Genomic DNA, 24,106 nt, shown 5'->3' with positions numbered 1-24,106 from the left:
ACACACATTTTTGTTTTTTGGTGTAGAGTCAGTCACTTTGCAGTTTGCTTCATCTTCTAGGGTCTTAATTTTTTTTATGTTCTTGACATTATCCTACTACCCAGTAGCTGCTCTTGCTATTAATATGGGAAGGTTAACAGCGTTATATGTCCTGTTACCTCATATCTTTGACCTCTCTGAGGAATGTTAAAAAACAACTGCTATTACTGAATGATTAAGGGACATTGTTAACTCTCCTGCCCAATGTTCCTTATATTTGCATCAACAGCACCAATATGCCAGCGATATTGTTAAAACATAAATACAATGGCCAGATGTCTAGATGCTAAGCTTTCCTGCTATATGCCACTCCATTTCAGCTATACGTGATATTGTAATGTAATCATTTAGAAAATTTTTGTGAACTACAGAGCCCAGTCTTCCAAATAAGGATACTTAAATATATTTAGATCCTGTATTTACCTTTCAAATATGAATTCATGTTTTTAAATGCCAATTTAAGTGACCAAATCTGGGATTTAGAAATCTCATTCAGATGCCAGTATTTGAAAATTGTGTCCGGTAATATAATTTTTAGCTGAGTTTAGACTAGTACCAGATCTAGATGTTACAGTCACACAGTTGCTGGGTCAATGGAAAACTTGGACAACAGATCTCTGATTACAGCCATTGGGGTTGACAGTCTCTGGGAGGTTCGCTCTTGGTGGCAAGACCAGGAGAAAGGGTCTTTGCCAAGAGCATCATATGTTTGCCATGTTCCACTGGTCAAGTACGCTGAGGCCAAATTGCTCTGTATAAAGGTGAAGCAGTTTTACTGTGTAGTAGCTGAGACATACTGGAGGTATAGCTGGCCAATCCATGACATAGGAAGGAAAAATAGTAGTAGTAGTATGAGTAGCTGGCAGGAAACCGAGGCAAGTGTGTCTTTCCCACCCAGCCCTGCCTATTATTTTGGATCTCACCTTTGGGTCAGTCTTAAAGTATATGAGAACTCTTTCTCCAAGTGGAAGTTTAGCTACATCGAAGTACACAGTGAAGAGGTGATCGTCCTGGGTAACGACATCCTCATCGTAGACACTCAGCTCCAGCACGTTCTGGGAAGGGAGATGAGGGGATTTAGCAATCCTAAATGCTGGCTTTCACAGAGCCCAGGAAGCAGAGACTCCTGGGGACAGTCTATTTTTACCTTCTGCAGGGAGAGGAAGAAAAGTGAAGGGATACGGAAATTTTGCAAATATCCAACTTTGAAGAAATCTATTCTAAATCTAAGTAATACAGTTTCCTCCCCAGTTCAATTTAAATGCTATAAGTTAGGTATGTGAGTGAATGACACATTCTGTTTCCGCAGCATAAGTAAGAAACCAGGCCCCTCCAATGAATTGTCACATATTAGCACTCCATGACAGCCAGGAACCTAATTGTCATGCCCTGTGTAGGAAAGATATCATGAGAGAGACAATGGAAAAACTGAAGGAATCTAGAAAGTTTGTTAGAAGCCAAATCCCAGCTGCTCCTACATTCCTTGCTGTACAGGGAGAAATGATTGGTGGATCTGCATGATGGTGGGTACACTGGCACATGCCCAACCTCCACTGCATGGGACTGTACAGGGCCCCATGACCCCACAAATCCTGCTCCTGTGCAGTATAAACTTACCAGTTTCATTGCATATGGGACTTTTCACTTCGTGGAAGAGGGGGAAGGATTTGCCTCTAAGTTACAGGCCACATATATTGGGCTCCATTTTGCTCCCATTGACATCAATGCAAATGATGCTATTGACTTCAGTGTGATCAGGGGCAGGACCACTATGGGTAGCCTGTAACTAAAGAGCAAAACCTGTCCTCTAGCACAAAGCTCAGGGCCACATACTTGGTCGAATTGATACAGTCTCACTGAGCAGGCAGGTGAACACAGCCTATGAATTGTGTAGCAGTGGTTACTGTAAGAATTCATTTATTGTCAAATTACGTTGAGTGGCAGAGTGATCCAAAGCAAATGCCATGTAATCTGTAATAAGAATATGTGGTTTATTTTCTACACATCAGCATGCAGGTGACATAGTAATTACTATGGTAAAGTACCTACTAAATGCAATTCTAATGCTGTATGTGGGGATTTTATATTATTACGCCTAATTGCACAACAATACCAAGTAAATCTTTTGTTGTCACATATAAGGAAATTATATTTACATGCCATATATGTGCTGAAAAATTAAATACCTTTTACTAAAGAAATATTCCAAATATCCTGCAGTTTACCCAGCACTTCAGCTTGATACCAAGCTGCTAACAAAGGCTTTAACCTAAACTATAACATTTTTGACTTGTAAATGTTTTGTATTTTTAACTCGATCTTTAACCTTAACTTTAAATTTTCCAGGTTTTCATATATTTATTTCTTAATAACTAAATGTCCTGACAGTTAGTTAATATAATATTTTACTAGTTAATGTGTATAAAGCACTTTGAACATAAGTGACATATAACTTTTAAGTGTTATTGTTACTATTCTAACAATGTAGTTTCACCATCACTTACTTGAAGTGTCATTACTACCTTAGCTGTTTTTTAAAGATTTGGGTCTTAGAATCCTTTTGGTCATTTAATAAATATTTAAAAACACCAATATGCAAAAAAAATGTAGATCGTTGTTTTCTTCTGAAAGAGTAATTTTATTAAGATTATAGATATGGTATAAAGATGAGTACAATGAGACAACATATAGCGTAGTATTTGGCAATTGTAAATTCATTGAATCACTGCAGTTCAGCTGACAGAACTTACCAATGGTGCTGGCTTCTCCAGCAAGAGTATTCTATGGATAAAAGAACAGCACATTCTATTGACAGCAAAATGTATATGTGAAATTAAATTCATTGTAGAAAATTAGGTTCCTTATGTGACACTAGTCACTGGCCTCTCTATCCCAATACAACCAGCTTTCCCACAATAACCCTTCTTCTGGCTTACATATTCGTCAGTTTAGCTGTAATGCACACAATTCACCAATTCAGGCCTCCTGGCTCAGCTTCACAGCTGAATGGAGTGCATTGTGTTCTGAGACTGAATCACTCTGATGGCAGATAGAACAGCAAAGTAAAAATCCGTGAGGAATCTCAATGCTTTAATGGTTCAAAATTTGTCAGGTATTGAGTAGATAAAACATTGCTGTATATAACATCCACTAAAGAATCAGTCAATTCAGTAGTAGTTAGTAGTGCTGGTTGGGACTTCTTCATCAAAATGTTTTTGGGATTTGGGGGTTTGTTTATTTTTTGGTGGGGTTTTGTTTGTTTGTTTGTTTGTTTAATGGAAAATGCAGTTTCCACAAAATCAAAACTTTTCTGGGAAAATGTAGATTTTTCTGGAGTTTTGTATTTTCTTTTAGGAAAAATCTAAATGAAATGTTTAATTCAACATTAATCTGTATTTGCTTGAGTGGCTGCAATGCCTCATGGGATTTGTAGTTTGGATGCCTTGCACCTCCATTCTCCTCTATGGACTGGACTTCCTGGTTAGACTCCATCTCCCATGATGCTCTGAAGACTCATCCTGGTTGAACAAGCATGATTCATATGAGGAGATGCAGTCCAGTCGGGGCTTTTGGCCCTTTTAGGAGAATGGGGGCATGAGACACCAAAATTACTACTCCCATAAGGCACTGCAGTAGCTCAGGAGGACACAGACTAATGTTGAGCCAAGCTGAAGCAACATGTTTTGATTTCATTCAACAAACTGAAGTGAAACATTTTGCTGTGGAAATGTGCAAATGTTTCATTTCAACATTTCTGAACCAAGTTTTTTTTGGAACTTTCCATGCCATAAAAAAAAAAAAAATCAATATTTTGATTCCCCCCAATTTGGAATGAAAAGAATTTCAGAATATGAGAATTTCCTGTGGGGTCAAAATTCTGAATATTTACTAGCACTTATTGTTAGGTAACAATTCCTAGGATCACTGAATTTGTTATGATGATACACTGTTTCCCTCCATGTTACACAGAGCATGTTGTCATTCAGTGCCTGTAGGGGGTTGTGTGGTAATGCAGTTTAAGAATAAGCCTGAATTTTGTGGCTCCTGTTTACTAGTGTAGTTTCCATTAACTCAGAAAAATAACAATTTCTTTATTAAAAATGAATTTTAGCTATCTTAATTTACCCCAGACACTTAAAATATGAATTCTCCAAACCAATAGTTATCAAAAATGAGAAAATGACCTCAAAAGAATTTTATTGGGGGTATTTTAATCATCTAGTGTTTTAAATTGCAGGTTGTAGAAGACTTGAAAATCCTACTTTTGCGTAAGTGGTAACAGATCTCCAGGCTGCTGAAAGAGGGGAATTCTTAGTTTCTTACCTTGATCTGACTCTGGATCCTGAAGTAGAATGTTTCATTCCACACTGGGTTTCTGCAGTCGTTGACAGTTTTGGTCTGGATCTTTTCACATGTAGCTGTTGGCAACGACAGGTTGACGTAGCAATCAGAATGGCTTACTGTATAAAAAGAGGTACAGCATAAATGTTAATGTATCAATACTCCCCGTCTTAGGTGGCACTGAAGAAATTAGTGCACTGCACTAAAATTAAGTTGTATTTATTTAAAGACAGAGATTAGGGTAACTTATATAAAACATCTCAGGTTCTCAGCAGCGGGCCTGTGCCTTAATTCGGTTCTCATGGGCGTATGCATTATGACACAGTCTTTAATTTCATGATCACATACTATTTTCCCACAGAAGCCCTGCCACCACTATATTGTCTGAGTGCTTCACAAAATTCAATTAATTTATTCTAACATCACCTCTGTGTGATTAAGGGATGCTATTAGGCCCATTTTACAGATGGGGGACTGAGGCACAGAGAGATTGAAGTAAAAGTGTCCCAACTGGGTGCCCAATTTGAAATGCCCAGGAGCTGGTTTTTCATAGTACTTAGAATTATATAGCACTTTATATGTCCAGCGCACAGCTTCCATTGACTTCTGTTGAAGCAAGGTAGAATGGCCCATTAACTCATAGGAAAATGATAAAAGACAAACACCCTATCACCTATGGATTAACACTTTTCACAAAGCAATCACTCTGTGCCTCAGTCCTCATCCTCAAAGAAACCTGCACAACACTTTCAAAAGACAAGCCTGGGAGCTTAAATTCTTTATTCTGCTAGACACTAAGAATCATGGACTGAACAGAGACACTGGATTTATGGCTTATTACAATAATCTGTAACCCACTAGCCCCCTCTTTTTGTCCTACAACTGCAGAGGTAGTAACTGGCCACTCTACCTTGAATGGTCCCTTACAATATGTGTTGCTTTTTCCCTGTCCTCCTATCCCCCAGTATTAACCCAGAAAACTGTGACATTAATTTTTGCCCTGATTTTCACCCATTTTTTGATTAAACATTGATAAATTCCCAGGAAATTTAAAAACAATAAAAACCAGAAATGAAGGGTCTTAAATATAGACAATAGATGTGAGCTAACTAGCAAAACTGTGCATTTAAAAGTTTCACTTTGATACTATTTTGCAACCTCCTCCCATAACCTTATTATCTTATGCCAGTTGATATGCATAAGAGTTTAAAAGAGCCCTTGATGAAACACTTCTGATTTAATGTGCCAGCATTGCTGTTTCATAATCCCAGAGTAAGTGCAGGATACTACAGTATGGAAACATAAAATTTGGTCTTTTGTGTGACTCCATGCTGTTTCCAGATCCATGGTGCAATCTTCTACGTGCAAAGCACATCTTCTTAATCTGGGTAATAATTCAATTCTTGGTCAATATGACCAGTGTTTGACAAAACTATTCTATAGAAAGTGAGACACATTCCACACAGTGGTTTTAGCTACATGCATATCATGTTAGGATTTACCTATCTTTGTAGAGATGCAGCTTGGTACTATGTATTTCTTTGAAAACAACAAGGAGTCTGGTGGCACCTTAAAGACTAACAGATTTATTTGGGCATAAGCTTTCGTGGGTAAAAACCTCACTTCTTCAGACGCATAGAGTGAAAGTTACAGATGCAGGCATTATATACTGACACATGGAGAGCAGGGAGTTACTTCGCAAGTGGAGAACCAGTGCTGACAGGGCCAATTCAATCAGGGTGGATGTAGTCCACTCCCAATAATAGATGAGGAGGTGTCAATTCCAGGAGAGGAAAAGCTGCTTCTGTAATGAGCCAGCTACTCCCAGTCCCTATTCAAGCCCAGATTAATGGTGTTAAATTTGCAAATGAATTTTAGTTCTGCTGTTTCTCTTTGAAGTCTGTTTCTGAAGTTTTTTTGTTCAATGATAGTGACTTTTAAATCTGTAATAGAATGACCAGGCAGATTGAAGTGTTCACTTACTGGCTTTTGTATGTTACCATTCCTGATGTCCGATTTGTGTCCATTTATTCTTTTGTGGAGGGACTGTCCGGTTTGGCCAATGTACATGGCAGAGGGGCATTGCTGGCACATGATGGCATATAAAACATTAGTAGATGCACAGGTGAATGAGCCCTTGATGGTGTGGCTGATGTGGTTGGTTGGGTCCTCTGATGGTGTCGCCAGAGTAGATATGGGGACAGAGTAGGCAACGAGGTTTGCTACAGGGATTGGTTCCTGGGTTGGTGTTTCTGTGGTGTGGTGTGTAGTTGCTGGTGAGTATTTGCTTCAGGTTGGGGGGTTGTCTGCAAGCGAGGACTGGCCTGCCTCCCGAGGTCTGTGAGAGTGAGGGATCATTTTCCAGGATATGTTGTAGATCGTGGATAATGCGCTGGAGAGGTTCTAGCTGGGGGCTGTATGTGATGGCCAGTGGTGTTCTGTTATTGTCCTCGTTAGGCCTGTCCTGTAGTAAGTGATTTCTGGGTACCCGTCTTGCTCTGTCAATCTGTTTCCTCACTTCCCCAGGTGGGTATTGTAGTTTTAAGAATGCTTGATAAAGATCTTGTAGGTGTTTGTCTCTGTCTGAGGGGGTTGGAGCAAATTCGGTTGTATCTTAGGGCTTGGCTGTAGACAATGGATCGTGTGATGTGTCTTGGATGGAAGCTGGAGGCATGTAGGTACGTATAGCGGTCAGTAGGTTTCCGGTATAGGGTGGTGTTTATGTGACCAATCACTTATTTGCACTGTAGTGTCCAGGAAGTGGATCTCTTGTGTGGACTGGTCCAGGCTCAGGTTGATGGTGGGGTGGAAATTGTTGAAGTCCAGGTGGAATCCTTCAAGGGCCTCCTTTCCGTGGGTCCATATGATGAAGATGTCATCAATGTAGCGCAAGTAGAGGAGGGGCACTAGGGGACGAGAACTGAGGAAGCGTTGTTCAAAGTCAGCCATAAAAATGTAGGCATACTGTGGGGCCCTGCGGGTACCCATAGCAGTGCCACTGACTTGAAGGTATAAGTTGTCCCCAAATCTGAAGTGGTTGTGGGTGAGGACAAAGTCACAAAGCTCAGCCACCAGGCGTGCTATGGCCTCATCAGGGATACTGTTCCTGACAGCTTGTAGTCCATCCTCATGTGGAATATTGGTATAAAGTGCTTCTACATCCATGGTGGCCAGGATGGTGTTTTCAGGAAGATCATCAATGCATTGTAGTTTCCTCAGGAAGTCGGTGGTGTCTCGAAGATAGCTGGGAGTGCTGGTAGCGTAGGGTCTGAGGAGAGAGTCCAAATAGCCAGATAATCCTGCTGTAAGAGTGCCAATGCCTGAGATGATGGGGCGTCCAGGGTTTTCGGGTTTATGGATCTTGGGTAGCAGATAGAATACCCCTGCTCGGGGTTCTGGGGGTGTGTCCATGTAGATTTGTTCCCGTACTGTAGCTGGGAATTTCTTGAGCAGATGGTGTAGTTTCTTTTGGTATTCCTCAGTGGGATCAGAGGATAGTGGCCTGTAGAATGTGGTCTTGGAGAGTTGCCTGGCAGCCTCCTGTTTATAATCCAACCTGTTCATTATGACTACAGCACCTCCTTTGTCAGCCCTTTTGATGATAATGTCAGAGTTGTTCTGAGGCTGTGGATGGCATTGCGTTCTGTACAGCTGAGGTTATGGGACAAGTGATGTTGTTTAGCCACAATTTCAGCCTGTGCACATCTGCGGAAGCACTCTATGCAGAGGTCCAGTCTGTCATTTCGACCGTCAGGAAGAGTCCACGCAGAGTTCTTCTTCTTGTAGTGTTGGTAGGAGGGTTCCTGTGGGTCAGTGCAGTGTTCAGTGGTGCGTTAAAAATATTCCTTGAGTCGGAGATGATGAAAGTAGGCTTCCAGATCACCGCAGAACTGTATCGTGTTCGTGGGGATGATGGGACAGAAAGAGAGTCCCCGAGATAGGACAGACTCTTCTGCTGGGCTAAGTGTGTGGTTGGAAAGATTGACAATGTTGTTAGATGAGTTGAGGGTACCATTGTTGTAGCCCCCGGTGGCAGGTAGGAGTTTAGATAGCTTACTGTCCTTTTTCCTCTGTAGAGAAGTGAAGTGTGCATTGTAAATGGCTTGTCTCATTTTTGTAAAGTCCAGCCACGTGGAAGTTTGTGTGGAAGGTTGGTATTGTATGAGAGTCTCCAGTTTTGAGAGCTCATTCTTGATCTTCTCCTGTCTGCTGTACAGGATGCTGATCAGGTGGTTCCTCAGTTTCTTTGAGAGTGTGTGGCACAGTCTCTCACCATAGTCAGTGTAGTATGTTGATTGCAATGGATTTTTTACCTTTAGTCCATTTGGTATGATGTCCATCTGTTTGCATTTGGAGAGGAAGATGATGTCTGTCTGTATCTGTGAAAGTTTTTTGTTGAGGTTGATGGATTTCCACTCCATACGGCTAAATTTAGTGTCTGGCATGGTGTCAAGTATCAGGGGGTAGCCGTGTTAGTCTGTATCTACAAAAACAACAAGGAGTCTGGTGGCACCTTAAAGACTAACAGATTTATTTGGGCATAAACTTTTGTGGGTAAAAACCTCACTTCTTCAGACGCATAGAATGAAAGTTACAGATGCAGGCATTATATACTGACACATGGAGAGAAGGGAGTTACTTCGCAAGTGGAGAACCAGTGCTGACAGGGCCAATTCAATCAGGGTGGATGTAGTCCACTCCCAATAATAGATAAGGAGGTGTCAATTCCAGGAGAGGAAAAGCTGCTTCTGTAATGAGCCAGCCACTCCCAGTCCTATTCAAGCCCAGATTAATGGTGTTAAATTTGCAAATGAATTTTAGTTCTGCTGTTTCTCTTTGTATTTCTTTGGTGTCTTCAGACTGGTTATATTGGCCTTATTAAATTTGTTGGCTATGTACTGGAGAGTCCTCTGAAATATACAATAATCTGCCCAGCCACTCTTCCACCCTGGCTCATGTATTTTTTTCCTGAGTGTGGCCTGGCAGGCAATGCTGTCTTTATTCTTTTATACTGTACTTATGTGTATGCTGGTAGTTTCTGTGCTATGCAATATACTGTAATGTTTCAGTTGCTGAGGAAGTGGGGGAGCCAAACGGGGTCCCAAGACCATGCCATTTTGCATCCATCCTGTTTACAGTGTTTGTAATCAAAACACTGTAAACAGGTTCATACCCCCTACATCCTTTTATCTATGCTAGCATAGCTGCACTGATTCAAAAAGAAGGTTCTGCTTACAGACCATCTATATTTTAAAATAGTTTCCCAGATATAGATAAGAGACAAATTTAGACCTCATTTCCTGAATGCAAGAGGCAAGGTCTTTTCGCCTCCCTGTTTCATATCACATTCCATCACTCTTTGTTCCACATGAATTTTTAAAAGATGCCATGTACATAGTACTTGTTTCATTACATATAGTAATATATAGCTGCCCCATTATGAGATTGCTAGATAAGCATTTGAAAATAAAGAGAATTCACCTTTGAGTCAGCAGCCATTGCTATCCAATAATAATATTAACATTAGCATTGGAGGTAATAGTTTTAGAAAGAACTTCGTTATTCATTTAATGTAAATGGATCAGAATCAAGATCAGAGAGGTAAAAACTGAGGAAAAAATAGAGTTGCCTTCTGCTATCATCAAGTAAAACATACTGCAAATACAGATGCAAAGAGCAGAGGTGATGTGGAAAGTGATGTAAGCTAGACTGCCTTACACTTACAGACTTCCTGAGCCTAAATTTTCAAAAGAGGCCGTTGATTTGGGGTATCTCCATTTTTTAGTGTCCACCTTAGGCCTGATTTTCAGAGCTGCTGAAGCACCCCTTATCTCTGGAGCTGCAGGTACTCAGCACCTCTGAAAATCAGGCCAAACATGTCTCAAGCTAGGCACCAAACTCAGTGCCTATTTTTGAAAATGTGAGTCTCTTGTAACTACTTCACGCACTTACCAGTGCGTAAGAGAGCATAGAGGGAATTTAAATTGATTTAAGTAGTCAAGGAAATGGAGGAAGGTGTAAGATGCCAGTTAAATCAGAGGTGATCTGCTTGCACTCACACTCTCGTATTAGTTTCTTTTTCCTACATACCTCTCTTCTAGCCCCACCTGTGTGAGAGTTATACAATTCATACTCTGACTCAGTGGGCCAAATTCAAAAGTAATGTGGCAGGGCAGGAGCACAAGTTACATACAGGTAAGTGGGTATGATGATGAGACAGTCTAAGTAAACAAGAACTACTTAGTCTACGGGAGCCCACACTGCTATAACATGCATATTGAGGGGCCTGAAAAAAGTGCAAATAACACCAATTTCGATTCCCACTGGACTCCCTCAGATACACCTCTGAATTCAACCCTATGCCCATGTACAGCATCAGAGACATTGCAGATAGATATTGCAAGGTTTAGTTTGAAGAACCAGAGAGCTAAGCACACCCAAGAAGGGTAAAGTATATGGGAGTGTTCAGATTCCGAGCACAAACCACACGTAGGCGTGAAGCCAAGAGAGAAAACATGTGATTAAAAAGTATAGACCTTTGGAAGAAAGAGACTGCATAGGCATATCTTCAACTCCAGCTCTGCTCAGCACAAAGTGGCCTGAAAGCTTCGCCGAAGAGACAGCCAAGGGCTCTGGGCATAAAGCCAGAGTATGCAGCGCTACAGCATGTGCTCCCTCACCACTCTTTAGAAGAGGCACCTCAGGGACACAGAAGCAGGTCAGGGGCATGGTCAGGATGGGAGGGGGAGGGTCAGAGTGCACAGTGCTCTGTCGAAACCTGACCTGGTGTAATTGTTCTTATGGGACCCCTGCAGCCAGCTTAATTTAGGCTATGTCTACACTACCACTTATGTCAACAAAACTCATGTCTCTCAGGGGTGTGAAAAAGACACCCCACTGAGCAACATAAGTTTCGCCAGCATAAGTAGCAGTGTGCACAGCGCTATGTCAGTGGGAGAGCTTCTCCCACCAACATAGCTACCGTTGCTGGGTGGGGTGGCTTAATTATGTCAACAGGAGAGGTCTCTCCCGTCGGCACAGAGTGGCCACACGGTAAGGTGTAAGGTCTCTAGTGTAGACATAACATTAGATACCTTTGGGCAGCCCCAGAATCAGGGGAGATAGCCAGGTGCGGCAGCTTGGGGTAGCTGAGGATTTGGCCTGCTATTTCATGTATGTATGGGGGGATAGTAGTAGCAAGTTATTGATCACGAGCTTGAGGTGGTCAGCTGTAATAAACTGTTGCCAAAGCAAACTTTGAGCTTGATCCAATGCCCAAATGGAGTGAATGGAAAGGCCCCCATTGATTTTAATAGACATTGGACCAGGCCCTTTATGTTTTATATGGCTGTCTTATTTTGACCTAAGAGTCGAATGCATTTTTAAAAAAAAAAATGTTTATAATACAAGGAAAGAGCTGTCTCATTAGATCTCAAAGTAAATAAGCCCCAAAGGAAGTAAGCATCTTAGCAAACTTTATGAAGGTTTCAGAGTAGCAGCCGTGTTAGTCTGTATCCGCAAAAAGAAGAACAGGAGTACTTGTGGCACCTTAGAGACTAACACATTTATTAGAGCATAAGCTTTCGTGGACTGAAGTGCATCTAAACTCACAGGTCAAGATGATTCTCTTAAGTGTATTGGAGAAAAACAGGTTGCCAGGTGGGCATGAAAATACTGCTTTTTTAAAACTAAGCTTGTCCAAAATGCATGGACTACTATCTCAATGCACTCTAGAAACTGCCCTGTCAGTAGAAGACATTACAGAAACATTTGTCTTTAAAACCAATCAGAGCAATCTTAACCTGGGTGTAGCTTGATTTATTTCAATGATATAATAACAAAGATGCATTTGGCCCATCATGTTTTATTTATATGAGATGCTGGATTATTTCAGAAACACGTGGTTTATGATATTGATATCTATGTAAAAGAAAAACTAGTACCTTTTCATTCCTGGTAAACAATACACCTTGTGACACTTCTTAATTTGTTTTGAACAATATGTTGTCTTTCTTGCTACAAATGGAAGGTCATTTGATTAGTTATACTTGCACAATAACATAAATACTAGTTCTCAGGTCATGTTCTGATAATCAACTATACTGCGATACTGTAGCTGTTTATGTATACCCTAGTAATATCAATTACTTCCTTTTTTTGACTTATGGTGTTTGCAGTGTTCAGTTGTGCACTGATTACTTTCAGAAGTAGGAACAATTTCTAGGAAGAGTAGAGACACTCACGTGTATCTGCCCGACGGAGATTTCTCATTCGTATTATTCTTACAGCCAGCAAGTAACAAGGAGATAATTCCATCTGTAGAAGAATGATATATGAAAGAAAGGTTAAATTTAAAAGCACGATACCTAACAAATGAAGAACCTCATCAAGTATTGTATGACAATTAACATATTTTTGCTGAACATTTTATCAATCATTTTCTAGACTGATATGTAGAGATTCACAAAATCAGGGATCATCATCACGAATCATGAATTTATTCCTTTATGTATTTATTGTTAACGAAATGCAACTGTCTTTTTCTGAAAAATTCAGGGCATACTTGTGAGTTTAGGTTTTTTCAATGAGTTTTTAGGGGAAAGAAGGAAAAATTGCAGTTTTTTTTTTTTTAAACAAATAGCACAATTTTAATTCTATGGAGCCCGCTGCTAACAGTTGCAGTACACAGGGTTTGGTCTTCTCAGATGCAGGAGTCAGGAAAGTGGCAGGTATTCTCAGCAAAGCTCTTTTTAGTGTGTTGGAGCCTTCTAGGGGGCAAAACTTACTCCATGGTGCCCAGGTTGCTTCTAACCTCAAATTAGGTACTTTGATACCTCCCTTGTGCTACCCACCACGGTGCATTTATTGCTTTGAAGTAATTTGTTGTAAGTGCATTGTAGACTTGAGCTAAACTCACCGGTGAGTGTACAGAAGTTTGTGAGAATCTTTCCTTCAGTTCTGAGTCATATGGGTTTGTGCTGCTTGAGATTCTGTGTGAATTTTACGTTCAAACAAAACCAGAATATCAAAATGAAACTCAAATAAAACCAGTAAGTTTAACCCTGTTTAACATAACAATTATGTCAACACAGAGATGTAAGTTCTAGCTCAAGCAGAACTCGTTTTCATCAAGCTACCACACTAAAAATAGAAGTGTTAACCGCAATGGCACAAGCTGAGGAATGGGGTAGCTGCCCCAGTACAATCCCTCTGAAATCCTATGTATGTACTTGGAATGGCTAGCCCATCCCACTGCTTGTGCTGCCATAAGAACGGCCCTACTGGGTCAGACCAAGGATCCATCTAGCCCAGTATCCTGTCTTCCGACAGTGGCCAATGCCAGGTGCCCCAGAAGGAATGAACAGAACAGGTAATCATCAAGTGATCCATACCCTGTCGCTCATTCCCAGCTTCTGGCAAACAGAGGCTAGGGACACCCTTTCTGCCCATCCTGACTAATAGCCATTGAGGGATCTATCCTCCATGAACTTATCTAGTTCTTTTTTGAACCCTGTTATGTTCTTGGCCTTCACAACATCCTCTGGCAAAGAGTTCCACAGGTTGACTGTGCATTGTGTGAAGAAATACTTCCTTTTATTTGTTTTAAACCTGCTGCCTATTCATTTCATTTGGTGTCCCCTAGTTCTTGTGTTATGAGAAGTAGTAAACAACACTTCCTTATCTACTTTCTCTATACCAGTCATGATTTTATAGACCTCAATCATATCTCCCCTTAGCCGTCTCTTTTCCAAGATGAAAAGTCCCAGTCTTATAAGTCTCTCCTCATACGGAAGCCGTTCCATACCCCTAATAATTTTTGTTGCCCTTTTCTGAACCTTTTCCAATTCCAATATATATATTTTTGAGATGGGGTGACCACATCTGCACACAGTATTCAAGATGTGGGCATACCATGGATTTATACAGAGGCAATATCATATTTTCTGTTCTATTATCTATCCCTTTCTTGGTTACACTTCTATTTTTAGCATGCTATCTCTATCAGAGCTAACATGGGTAAGTCTACACAAGCTGGAAATTACATCTCCGACTCCAGTGCAGAAATACCCTGAGAATCTGGGCCGTAGGCTCCACCAGTTGCACTACAGCAGAAAACCCAGTAGTCCATGCACTCTGTTTTCAGGCTTTAGTCATTAAAAGGACAAAAAACAATAAGAAAATAAGAAGGAAGGTAACAATGTTGCTCATAATATGGCCTTCGGTGCTCTGAAACCCTCACCATAAAAACTTTTCTAGCTTAATAGGGTGTTTGCAGCATCCCTATGTGATTTGAAGTCTCCTCCCAACGCACTACCACTAACAAGTAAATCCCAAACTCCTAAAAAGCTAATTGAGAGTTTTCTTTTGTTGGGAACTATTCCTGGTCTTCAAAACCTCAAAGTTTCCCTTTGTCTCCTATCCTTCTTTCTATGAGGAGAGAGCAATTTGTAGTCACCATATACCTCAAATGCCTAATTCCATCAAAGACAAAGACCCAGAAATCCACTTGAGTATCTTCAGGAGACTTTATGGCTAGAGGAGTTAGGTGCATCAATCCTATTGAAATCAGTGGGGTTATGGTGCCCAGCTCCCTTAAGCTCCTTTGAAAATCCCAGCCATAGTCTTTTTTCTAAAATAAGATGTTTCCTGATGGTGTATTTGCATATGCTGCATATAGTCAAGTCATCCTGGCAAAATGCTACTCTGACAGAGCCCGTAAACAATTCAGTATTTCCTATGACCAAGACACTTGGTGATAAGGCCCACACACAGATGCTGCAGTTTCCTCATACTCCTAGGAACCTTTCCTCCAACAGTGAGCATATACATCCAAATCCTAGACCAGCATTTCTCAAACTGGGGTCCACGGATCCCTGGGGGTCTGGGAGGGTACTCCAGGGGGTCCACGGACCCCACTGATCAATTCCTCCACCTCCCTCCCACTGCCTCCTGCACGCTGGGGAACAGCTGTTCTGCAGCGTGCAGGAGGCGTTGGGAGGGAGGGGGAGGAGCAGGGATGGAGCACACCTGGGGAGGGGGCAGAAAGAGACATGGAAGAGGAGGGATATGGGTGGAGAGGGGGCGGGAAGAGGTGGGGAAGGGGTGGGGACTTGGGGGAGGAGTAGAGTGAGGAAAGGGCTTGGGGCTGAACGGGAGGGTTTGGGGGTCTGCAAAAAATTTTAAATCAGAATGGGGGTCCTCGGGTTGCTGAAGTTTGAGATCCTCTGTCCTAGACCATAATTATTTTTATGAGCTGATTTCAGCTCAGACAGAAGCAGCCATCTTTGTCTCCTACAATACTTCACATACTACCTAGAATGTTGGCAAATATACAGGCAGAGTAGATGTCGAGAGAGTTTCAGATGAAGAAAGGCTAGAAGAACTTCACCCAATGTGTCCATTAATTGAAAGAGCCTAGTCAAATTTCCAAATTTCTCAAAACAGTCTTCTAATGCATCAAACTGATACTCTGGCTAACCCCACAAATGTGATATTTTTATTTCAAATTGACACTAATGACTAGGCCATTTAAGGCCTTTACATTTTATTTATGGAGAAATTTATTATGTTCACAATGCAACAGCCTCTGGGCTCCTTAATGTAAATAAAAATACTACAATGATTATGACTAGCAACAATAATAGGCAGTCATCCTCTTGTGCATCCATACCCCATCATTTGCAGACCTCCCAACTTAAGTCCACACCAAACGCATACTTGAGCAAATAAATAGATGAACCTTACAGTGTACTTGGAAGGACAACTGTTTAACTGCGTCGCATGAGCTCAGGAACTCCACAGATTAAAAAATAATAGTTACGTATGGGGTTTCAATATACCAGTTTATAAACCTCGATTTGGTTTGTTTTTCAAAATATATGAATACTCTTCAATACATTTTAAATGCTGTAAAGAATGTCATGAATCCACATGGTTGCCAAATTTTGTTTAAAAAAAATTATCCCACTAGTGAGTTAAGACGACAAATAGACTTTGTTACATCAAATCTGTTCTTCTTTCATGCGTGTTCCAAATCTTCCCACTCCTCCTTGCATACAGATGTCCTACTACATACTAAAACATGTGTCCTAAGGCTGCCAAAATAATTATAAACAAATAGAAGGCAGTAACAAATTACTCAATAAGATGTAAATAAGCATACTGTAATTAATACAACGATTAATCTCAAAAGAACTCAGAGTTTGTGCAAGGATTAGCTAGTTAATGGAGCAAATTCAGTCATACTTACTCAAGCAAATGGAAGTTTTGCTTGAGTAAGGACTGACTGGCCCAATGTTTATAAAGTATTTTAAGATCCTTGGATGAAAAGCAATATAGAAGTGTAAAATGTTATTTTTATATTAACTTATTACCTTAAAAAGAACAGGAGTACTTGTGGCACCTTAGAGACTAACAAATTTATTAGAGCATAAGCTTTTGTGGACTACAGCCCACTTCTTCGGATGCACGTACTCCTGTTCTTTTTGCGGATACAGACTAACACGGCTGCTACTCTGAAACCTGTTATTACCTTAAGTTAGTCAACAGAAGGGGAAAATGGCTTAAACAATCAGTATGACACTTATAATGCAATATTTTTGATCTAGTTTCATAAAAATATAAGATGGTTCATACATATTATATTTTATTAATACCAATTATATATTATACATATGATAAAATATTTGAATTCTGCTACTTTGCCTATGTCAACTCAAAGAAAAGCAATTTCAGGTCCATTCTAATCTGCATAACACATCATTAACACTACAATTATATCATGCTTCACTTATTGGTAACAAATAGAAGAACTTTTTATATATATATAGGCTTTAATGATGCAGTCAAAATTTGGAGGGTCCCAAACATAATTCTAAAGTGGAATGAACAAGGAAGTGACGTACAATACTTTAATTACCTTGCCATCAAACTTAAATTTCACTTGAGATAAAACAGAAACATTTATTCTTTGAGCAATTTACTACTAATTGTCAAGCCATCTTCATTTGAATGCCTGCAAAATAGCATGCACAAGCACATAACCCTGCATAATGTAGATGCAAGAAACATTGTGTGTACTAAAGCCAATCTGACAGCTAAGTACATATATTCACATGTTAGAATTTGCATGCAAACATTATGCAATCTAACTGGGTACAAGTCCATTTGAAATGTAGGCTATTAAATGCACTATGCACAAAATCTAATGAAAACTATTTTAAATCTATTATTTTTAGCAAAAAGAATAGGACAGTCCCCCAAATGAAAACCAAAACCCTCTTCCCTGTGCAAAATAACTGAGCGAAAAGAAGGGCTTTGCACAATGTGCTAAATGTCAACAGACTAGAGCGGGGTAGGCAACCTATGGCATGGGTGCCGAAGGCGGCACGCGAGCTGATTTTCAGTGGCACTCACACTGCCTGGGTCCTGGCCACCGGTCCGGTGGGCTCTGCATTTTAATTTAATTTTAAATGAAGCTTCTTAAACATTTTTAAAACCTTATTTACTTTACATACAACAATAATTTAGTTATATATTATAGACTTATAGAAAGAGATCTTCTAAAAACATTAAAATATATTACTGGCACGCGAAACCTTAAATTAGAGTGAATAAATAAAGACTCGGCACACCACTTCTGAAAGGTTGCCGACCCCTGGACTAGAGTTTTATTGTACAAATGGGGAAGGAAACTCCTTAGTAAAGGACCCTCCATTATGAAAGTCTTGCCACAAGTCTTCAACTGTTTAAATCTAGGGACTGTTAGCCTGAATGCCACTGCTGACCTTAATTGTTATTGTAGCATATGGGGAAAGGAATGGTCAGGACCCAAATAATATACTTCTTCATTAAAGATCAAAATCAGCACCTTGAATTGTGCCCAGAAGCAAATAGGAAACCTGTGTTGGTCCTGGAATATGATCTAATATGCTTCCATACAACTGATTCTGTGTAACAGGCAAGCAGCTGCATTCGGTTGTAAGTCCTCATATACTTCACTGGATTTTTTAAGAAAACTTTACAAATTCCTCGTCGGGCGAAGAAGTATATTGAATGCAATACTTCCCCACCCTTCATTAGTGCCTGATCATGTAAGGATCTAAGGGCACTCTATGCCTTGGCATCATGATATTCCCTTTGCCAGTCAATTATCCAAGTGACATGATACACAGAGCTAACATATACAAACCATCTAAATTCAGATTATGAGATTACAGCATTTACACAAAAAGCTTAGTACGGTGACAAAGCATCATGTTTAAAGCTTGTCTACATAAGAAAGTGGCATCAGTTTAAGTTAAGGCTTAATTTAAACAAAAGGCTATGTGAATGTTGTTATATCTGCTTAGGTAGAACCAATGCACCCTTCTCATGTAGGCATGGCCTGTGTATAAGAGGCTATGTCTGCACTATGATTTAGGTGTGAGATTCCCAGCTCACCTACATATACTCGAGCAAGCACTCATCTCAACTACAGCACTAAAAATATTAGTTTGGCCGCAGTAGCATAGGCACCGGCATCAGTGGCACAAGCTAGCTGCCCCAAGTACAAACCCACCTAAACTCTGTGGTACATATTCAGAGCAATTAGCCCATGCCACTGCCTGTGCTATGTAGCTACGCTACTACTTTTAGCACAACAGCTTAGATGAGAGCTAGCACAAATATGTCTACATGAGCTGGGAATCACATCCCTAGTTCATAGTGTAGACATACCCAGAGAAACTAATTCACAAAACTAATCATAAAACTATGTTTTGTAGTGCACATTTATAATACTCCAGATGCAAAGAAGGAAAGATAGTAGAAGGGATCTCTAGAAGGACAGAGTTAGGATATTTTGGATACCTTAACTGCAAATGTCCATGTGACCCAGCAATCTCTTGGTGCCAACTGGCAGAGGACCTGGGGTGCATAAGTGTTACAAGGAGCCCCTGGTTCTGGTATGTGTGTATGGATAATATGTAATGAGTTACGTATATGTACTGAAAATTATGTTCTTAAGGTCTGTGGCTTGGGGCTGGCCACCAAACAGTGAGAACAGGTTTATTTCAGACAGAAGATGTTTATCTATCAATCTGCCTACATGTGAATTGAGGATTGTTTACTCACAATGAGTGCCTAAGTACAGACTGAGCCAAATGCTAATCAAGTGATTGCAAAGTCCTCAGCAGAGCTCCTAGACAGGAAAACACAAGCAGTAGGTGGTCATCCTGTTTGCAAGCAAGACAATGGCTTTTTGGACTATCACTGTAGAGACAGAGAGATAAACTCTGTATCTTTCCACTGAGGAGTCAAGAAGACAGCATGCGAGTCTCGTGAACAGAAGGTCACAGCCTGACTGTAATACACTGGACAGATTTTGGGTGAGCTTTGGCTCTATATGACATGACAATGTCTTGTTAGTTAAGTTCAGGTTCGGATATGCATCTCATGATTTTATTTTATATGTAACCCTTTGTTTCTAACATTTTATTTGCTATTATTTGACTGTCTTTGTTAAATAAACTTATATTTGCTTTCTTTATGAACAAATCTAGGTGTCGTGTTATGCAGAGCTGTGTTCTTCAGCGTACTGGTAAGCTGCAGAGTACTGGTAAACTGCAGTGGGAACAGAGGATCTGGGAATTCGGTGAGTGTCCAATGGATCTGGTGCTGGGCACTCCAGGGAGACACTCTGAGCACCGGAGTATGCCTATTGTTAACCTGTTAAGAGCAAGCAGGGCCTGCGGAGGCTTGGAAGGCCGTGCTTGTGTTGCCAGAGGCTCTGGGTAACCATCACAGTCCATGCTTTCAAATTTTGGGGTATCATCAATTTAATGCTAAATTATTTTAATCTAATTTAGATCTGCTATGGAGAAGGTTTAGTTTGACCTTCTCCATTGCATTCTATAGAATTTCACTTTGGGGTTCCCAGTCATGCCCAATAACATGATGCTGAACTATAGCATATGTTTTAGAAAGACATTCCATCTTGATTTAAAGATATCAAGTGATGGCAGATCCACCACATCCTTTGGTAATTTGTTCCAGTGGTTAATTACCCTTATATTTATCCTTTGCATTACACTTGCAAATACCCTGGTAAAAATTTGTGCCTTAAGCATACTTTCAAATTGTTGTAATTGATTGATGTCATTTTGAACAAACCATATGGTTATTACAGCTGGTCAAACTATTTGTGATGAATTCAGTACCCTTTTTTGATTCAGGAGTTATATGCAAACAAATCCAGACGTGTGTGCGTGTTCATTGTTTATAAGCATACATATAGGCTAAAATTGTTCAGTGAAATTATCAATTTGCTCTGAGTATTCATTAGTTGTGTTGCATGATTGGTTATCAAAGTCAAATGGCATTATTTCTGCTCCACAATTGGATGTCTCCAATTTTTTAAACAGTAGAATAACGAAATTCCAGCGTAATTTTTCAGATAATCATTTGTGAAACGTCCAGAATTCATAAATATTTTCATTAATATCAGCTGACCATCCACATAATGAATAACGTGATTCACAAGAAACCAAACTGATATTTCCAGTCACAAATCAGGGTTTTGTTATTATTCAAATAGCTCTCTAGTATAATAGCTGTATTGCAATATTTAACAGCACAGATTTTCTCAGACTTTTTAACTGCATAGAATGTGGAAACAAATGTCTCTAGATTTCTAGGGTCCTCAGTTGTGTTCTATTTTGGATACCATTGCTGAACCTAAATTAGATCTTCATTTATATCCCCCCTTATTCAGTTTTGAACTGACTACAGCTGATTACTGCACAGACAGAGAGCAAACAGTCTAATAGAGGGTATGTCTACACTTTCAGCTGGGGGTGTGATTCCCTGCTTGAGGAGACATACCGGAGCTAGCTCTGACGAAGCTCACGTGCTGAAAACAGAGTGTAGCTGCAGTGGAACGGGCTAGCTGCCCCAAGTACATATCTGTCCAAGATGCTAGACATGTACTCGGGCCAGCTAGTCCTGCCTGCCACTTGTGCTGCAACAACTACACTCTATTTTTAGCGCACTAGCTCAATCAGAGATAGTGTGGGTATGTCTCCTCACCCTGGGAATCGGACCCCAGCAGAACTCTCACCAATGCCACTGACATCTAATAAGTACAAAAATGGATCCATCACTGACTTCCTAGGAATCCCAGAAGCAATCAGGGCTGGCTCCAGGCACCAGCCGACCAAGCATGTGCTTGGGGCGGCACCTTGGGGCAGGGCGGCGCTTGATTTTTTATTTATTTATTTATTTTTTATTCAGCGGCGAGGCGCTCGGAGGCGGGGCGGGGCTTCGGGCGGCGCAGTGCTCGGAAGGGGGCGGGGGCTTCGGGCAGCGTGGTGCTCGGGGGGGCGTGGCTTCGGGCGGCGTGATGCTCGGGGGGGTGGGGGCTTCGGGCGGCGTGGTGCTCGGGCGGCGGGGTCTTGGGGGGGAGGAGGCTGGCGCAGTGCGGCACTCGGAGGGAGGGCGGGGGCTTCGGGCAGCGTGGCGCTTGGAGGGTGGTGGGGCTTCGGGTGGCATGGTGCTGGGGGGGCGGGAATTTCGGCAGCGCTCACAGGGGGGCGGTACGGCAGGGCGGCGCTCTTCTTTTTTGCCTGGGGCGGCAAAAAAGTTAGAGCTGGCCCTGGAAGCAATACTGATGTATCCAAAATTCCTTCCTCCCTCTGAAGCCCTTTGTTATGCTGGTTTTCCTTCCAGAAGAGCTGAGGGTGAGCAAATATCCTGGAAATCAGGGTTTAAGCACCCAAAAGACCTTTAACCACCATGTCATGAAAGTAATACACATGGTCAGAGGCGACTCTATTGAAGCTGATGGGGTGGCGTCTACTTACACCACTGTTTAATGTGACTCAGAGTCAGTAACAAGAAATATTTTAGAGACGAAATTCCATCTTTTATAAGTAATGAAGATAACAAGAGAAGGGACATTTTCCGTGCATGAAATCTAGGGTGACCAGATGTCCCGATTTTATACAGACAGTCCCGATTTTTGGGTCTTTTTCTTATATAGACTCCTATTACCCCCCCACCCATTGTCCCCATTTTTCACATTTGCTATCTGGTCACCCTAATCAAATCAAATGCAAAGAGAAATACAGAGAGCAATTTTGAAATTCCCAAAATTAAATAAGACGGTTCAAATGCTAAACCCAAGGGAGTTTCACTCACAAAACTTGAACTGCTGCTATCACTAGTTGTCACTTTAAATTGATATGCCATTAGGTCCCAACCTTTCCTCCCTCCAGCTACACGAGCTTGGTTTTGAAATCCTCTAATTGACAGTACCTTAAATTCAGTATTCCCCTGCGCTGCACAGTGACTCCCATGCTCAGTTTTGACATTTCCCAAAGGATTTGTTTTAATGTTTAGATCCTGAAAAGAGAAGGGGGAAAAATAAAAACATTGTCAAGCTTTATCATGAGTTCATCATTGCAGTAACCCATGCTGAACCCTCAAATTAGAATGGCTGTTCATTATGACCTACTATGTTTCAATACTCACACTGGTGTCCCTACTACCAGGTCATTTTGCACACACATGCTTTAATTGGCAGAACTGGGGTGCAAGATGGGTACGAAACCCCATGTAAGTGCCACCCTTTTCTATGAAACAATGGAGGAAGACTCCTCTCAGCTGTGGGACATCAAAGCAGCAGCAAACCTGCCTCCTATAGACTAACCCTGTAAAAAAGTTTTGCTTTTCTATCTCAAATCTCAGTTCTGTGCTTCCTACTTCCTCTAAAAGAACAGGAGTACTTGTGGCACCTTAGAGACTAACAAAATTATTAGAGCATAAGCTTTCGTGGACTACAGCCCACTTCTTCGGATGCTGTAGTCCACAAAAGCTTATGCTCTAATAAATTTGTTAGTCTCTAAGGTGCCACAAGTACTCCTGTTCTTTTTGCGGATACAGACTAACACGGCTGCTACTCTGAAACCTATCTTCCTCTACTTATATTTAAAATAAAAATAAAAAATATGAAAAATGCAAAACAAGACAACACAGATGATCCAAATTCCTAATCTCTCTCTCTTCTTTTGTTTCCCTTCCTTTTCTTTCCCTATCGCCTGCTACTATGTCTCATTTAGACATCAAGGATGAAATCTTAGCTGCATTGAAGTCAATGTAAATGTTGCCATTGATTTCAGTGAAGCCAGGATTTCACTCTTCTGGCTGGGACATACTGTCGTGCTTCCCGTCGGGAAAGAATCATGCACAGCAGCTGGTACATAAATACTATAATAAAGCAGGACTCGTATTACCTGCTTTGTGCTGTACACATCTGAATTGAAACCTTAAACAAATTTGGTGGTAGGGCTTTCTTACCTGAGGTGAACTGGCACATGATGCCATTTTGGTCTCTGTTGCAAGCAAGTCATGTGGTACTACTGGCACATGAGCTGGCAGTGGCTCCTGAAACATGTTTGCAGTCTTTACACTGGCAGGCGTCAGTGAGAAGTTGTTTTATACATGGACTTAGAGCTCCACCCATCTCATTTCTGCAAGGAAAGATGGCTCCTCCCAGCCTCCTCCCACTACTATAGAGTGTGATTGAATGCACTGGATGACTGTAAACTGGGGAGATTTATTTTGCAGCTGTATTGGGCAGTAGAGCCGGTAGGAAATTTTCCAATGGCATTTTTTAAATTGTAAAATGCTGAATTGTCAAAATTGAAATGTTCTGCAGAAACATTTCGTTTTCAGTAAAATTTGGACA

At 40.9% G+C, this 24,106-nt stretch overlaps 1 protein-coding gene across 1 annotated transcript in view; it reads right to left on the bottom strand.

Moving 5' to 3' along the window:
• The window catches only part of LOC101934642 (cytosolic phospholipase A2 epsilon-like), a 52,362-nt gene extending 28,497 nt beyond the window's left edge, over nt 1-23,865 (bottom strand). Inside the window, exons 1-5 of the mRNA XM_024106612.3 lie at nt 23,716-23,865; nt 22,675-22,761; nt 12,624-12,696; nt 4,363-4,499; nt 963-1,094 (exon numbers count right to left, since the gene is read on the bottom strand). Of these exons, the coding sequence (XP_023962380.3) occupies nt 963-1,094; nt 4,363-4,499; nt 12,624-12,696; nt 22,675-22,761; nt 23,716-23,811 (525 nt within the window). The 5' untranslated portion in view covers nt 23,812-23,865. The remainder of the gene's footprint in view (nt 1-962; nt 1,095-4,362; nt 4,500-12,623; nt 12,697-22,674; nt 22,762-23,715) is intronic.
• Nucleotides 23,866-24,106: the final 241 nt, after the last annotated feature.

Source organism: Chrysemys picta, chromosome 4 (assembly GCF_011386835.1).
Source record: "Chrysemys picta bellii isolate R12L10 chromosome 4, ASM1138683v2, whole genome shotgun sequence".
NCBI classification, from domain to species: domain Eukaryota; kingdom Metazoa; phylum Chordata; order Testudines; family Emydidae; genus Chrysemys; species Chrysemys picta.
Note: the sequence above shows the minus strand (reverse complement) of the source record. Positions and strands in the feature narration are given on the sequence as shown.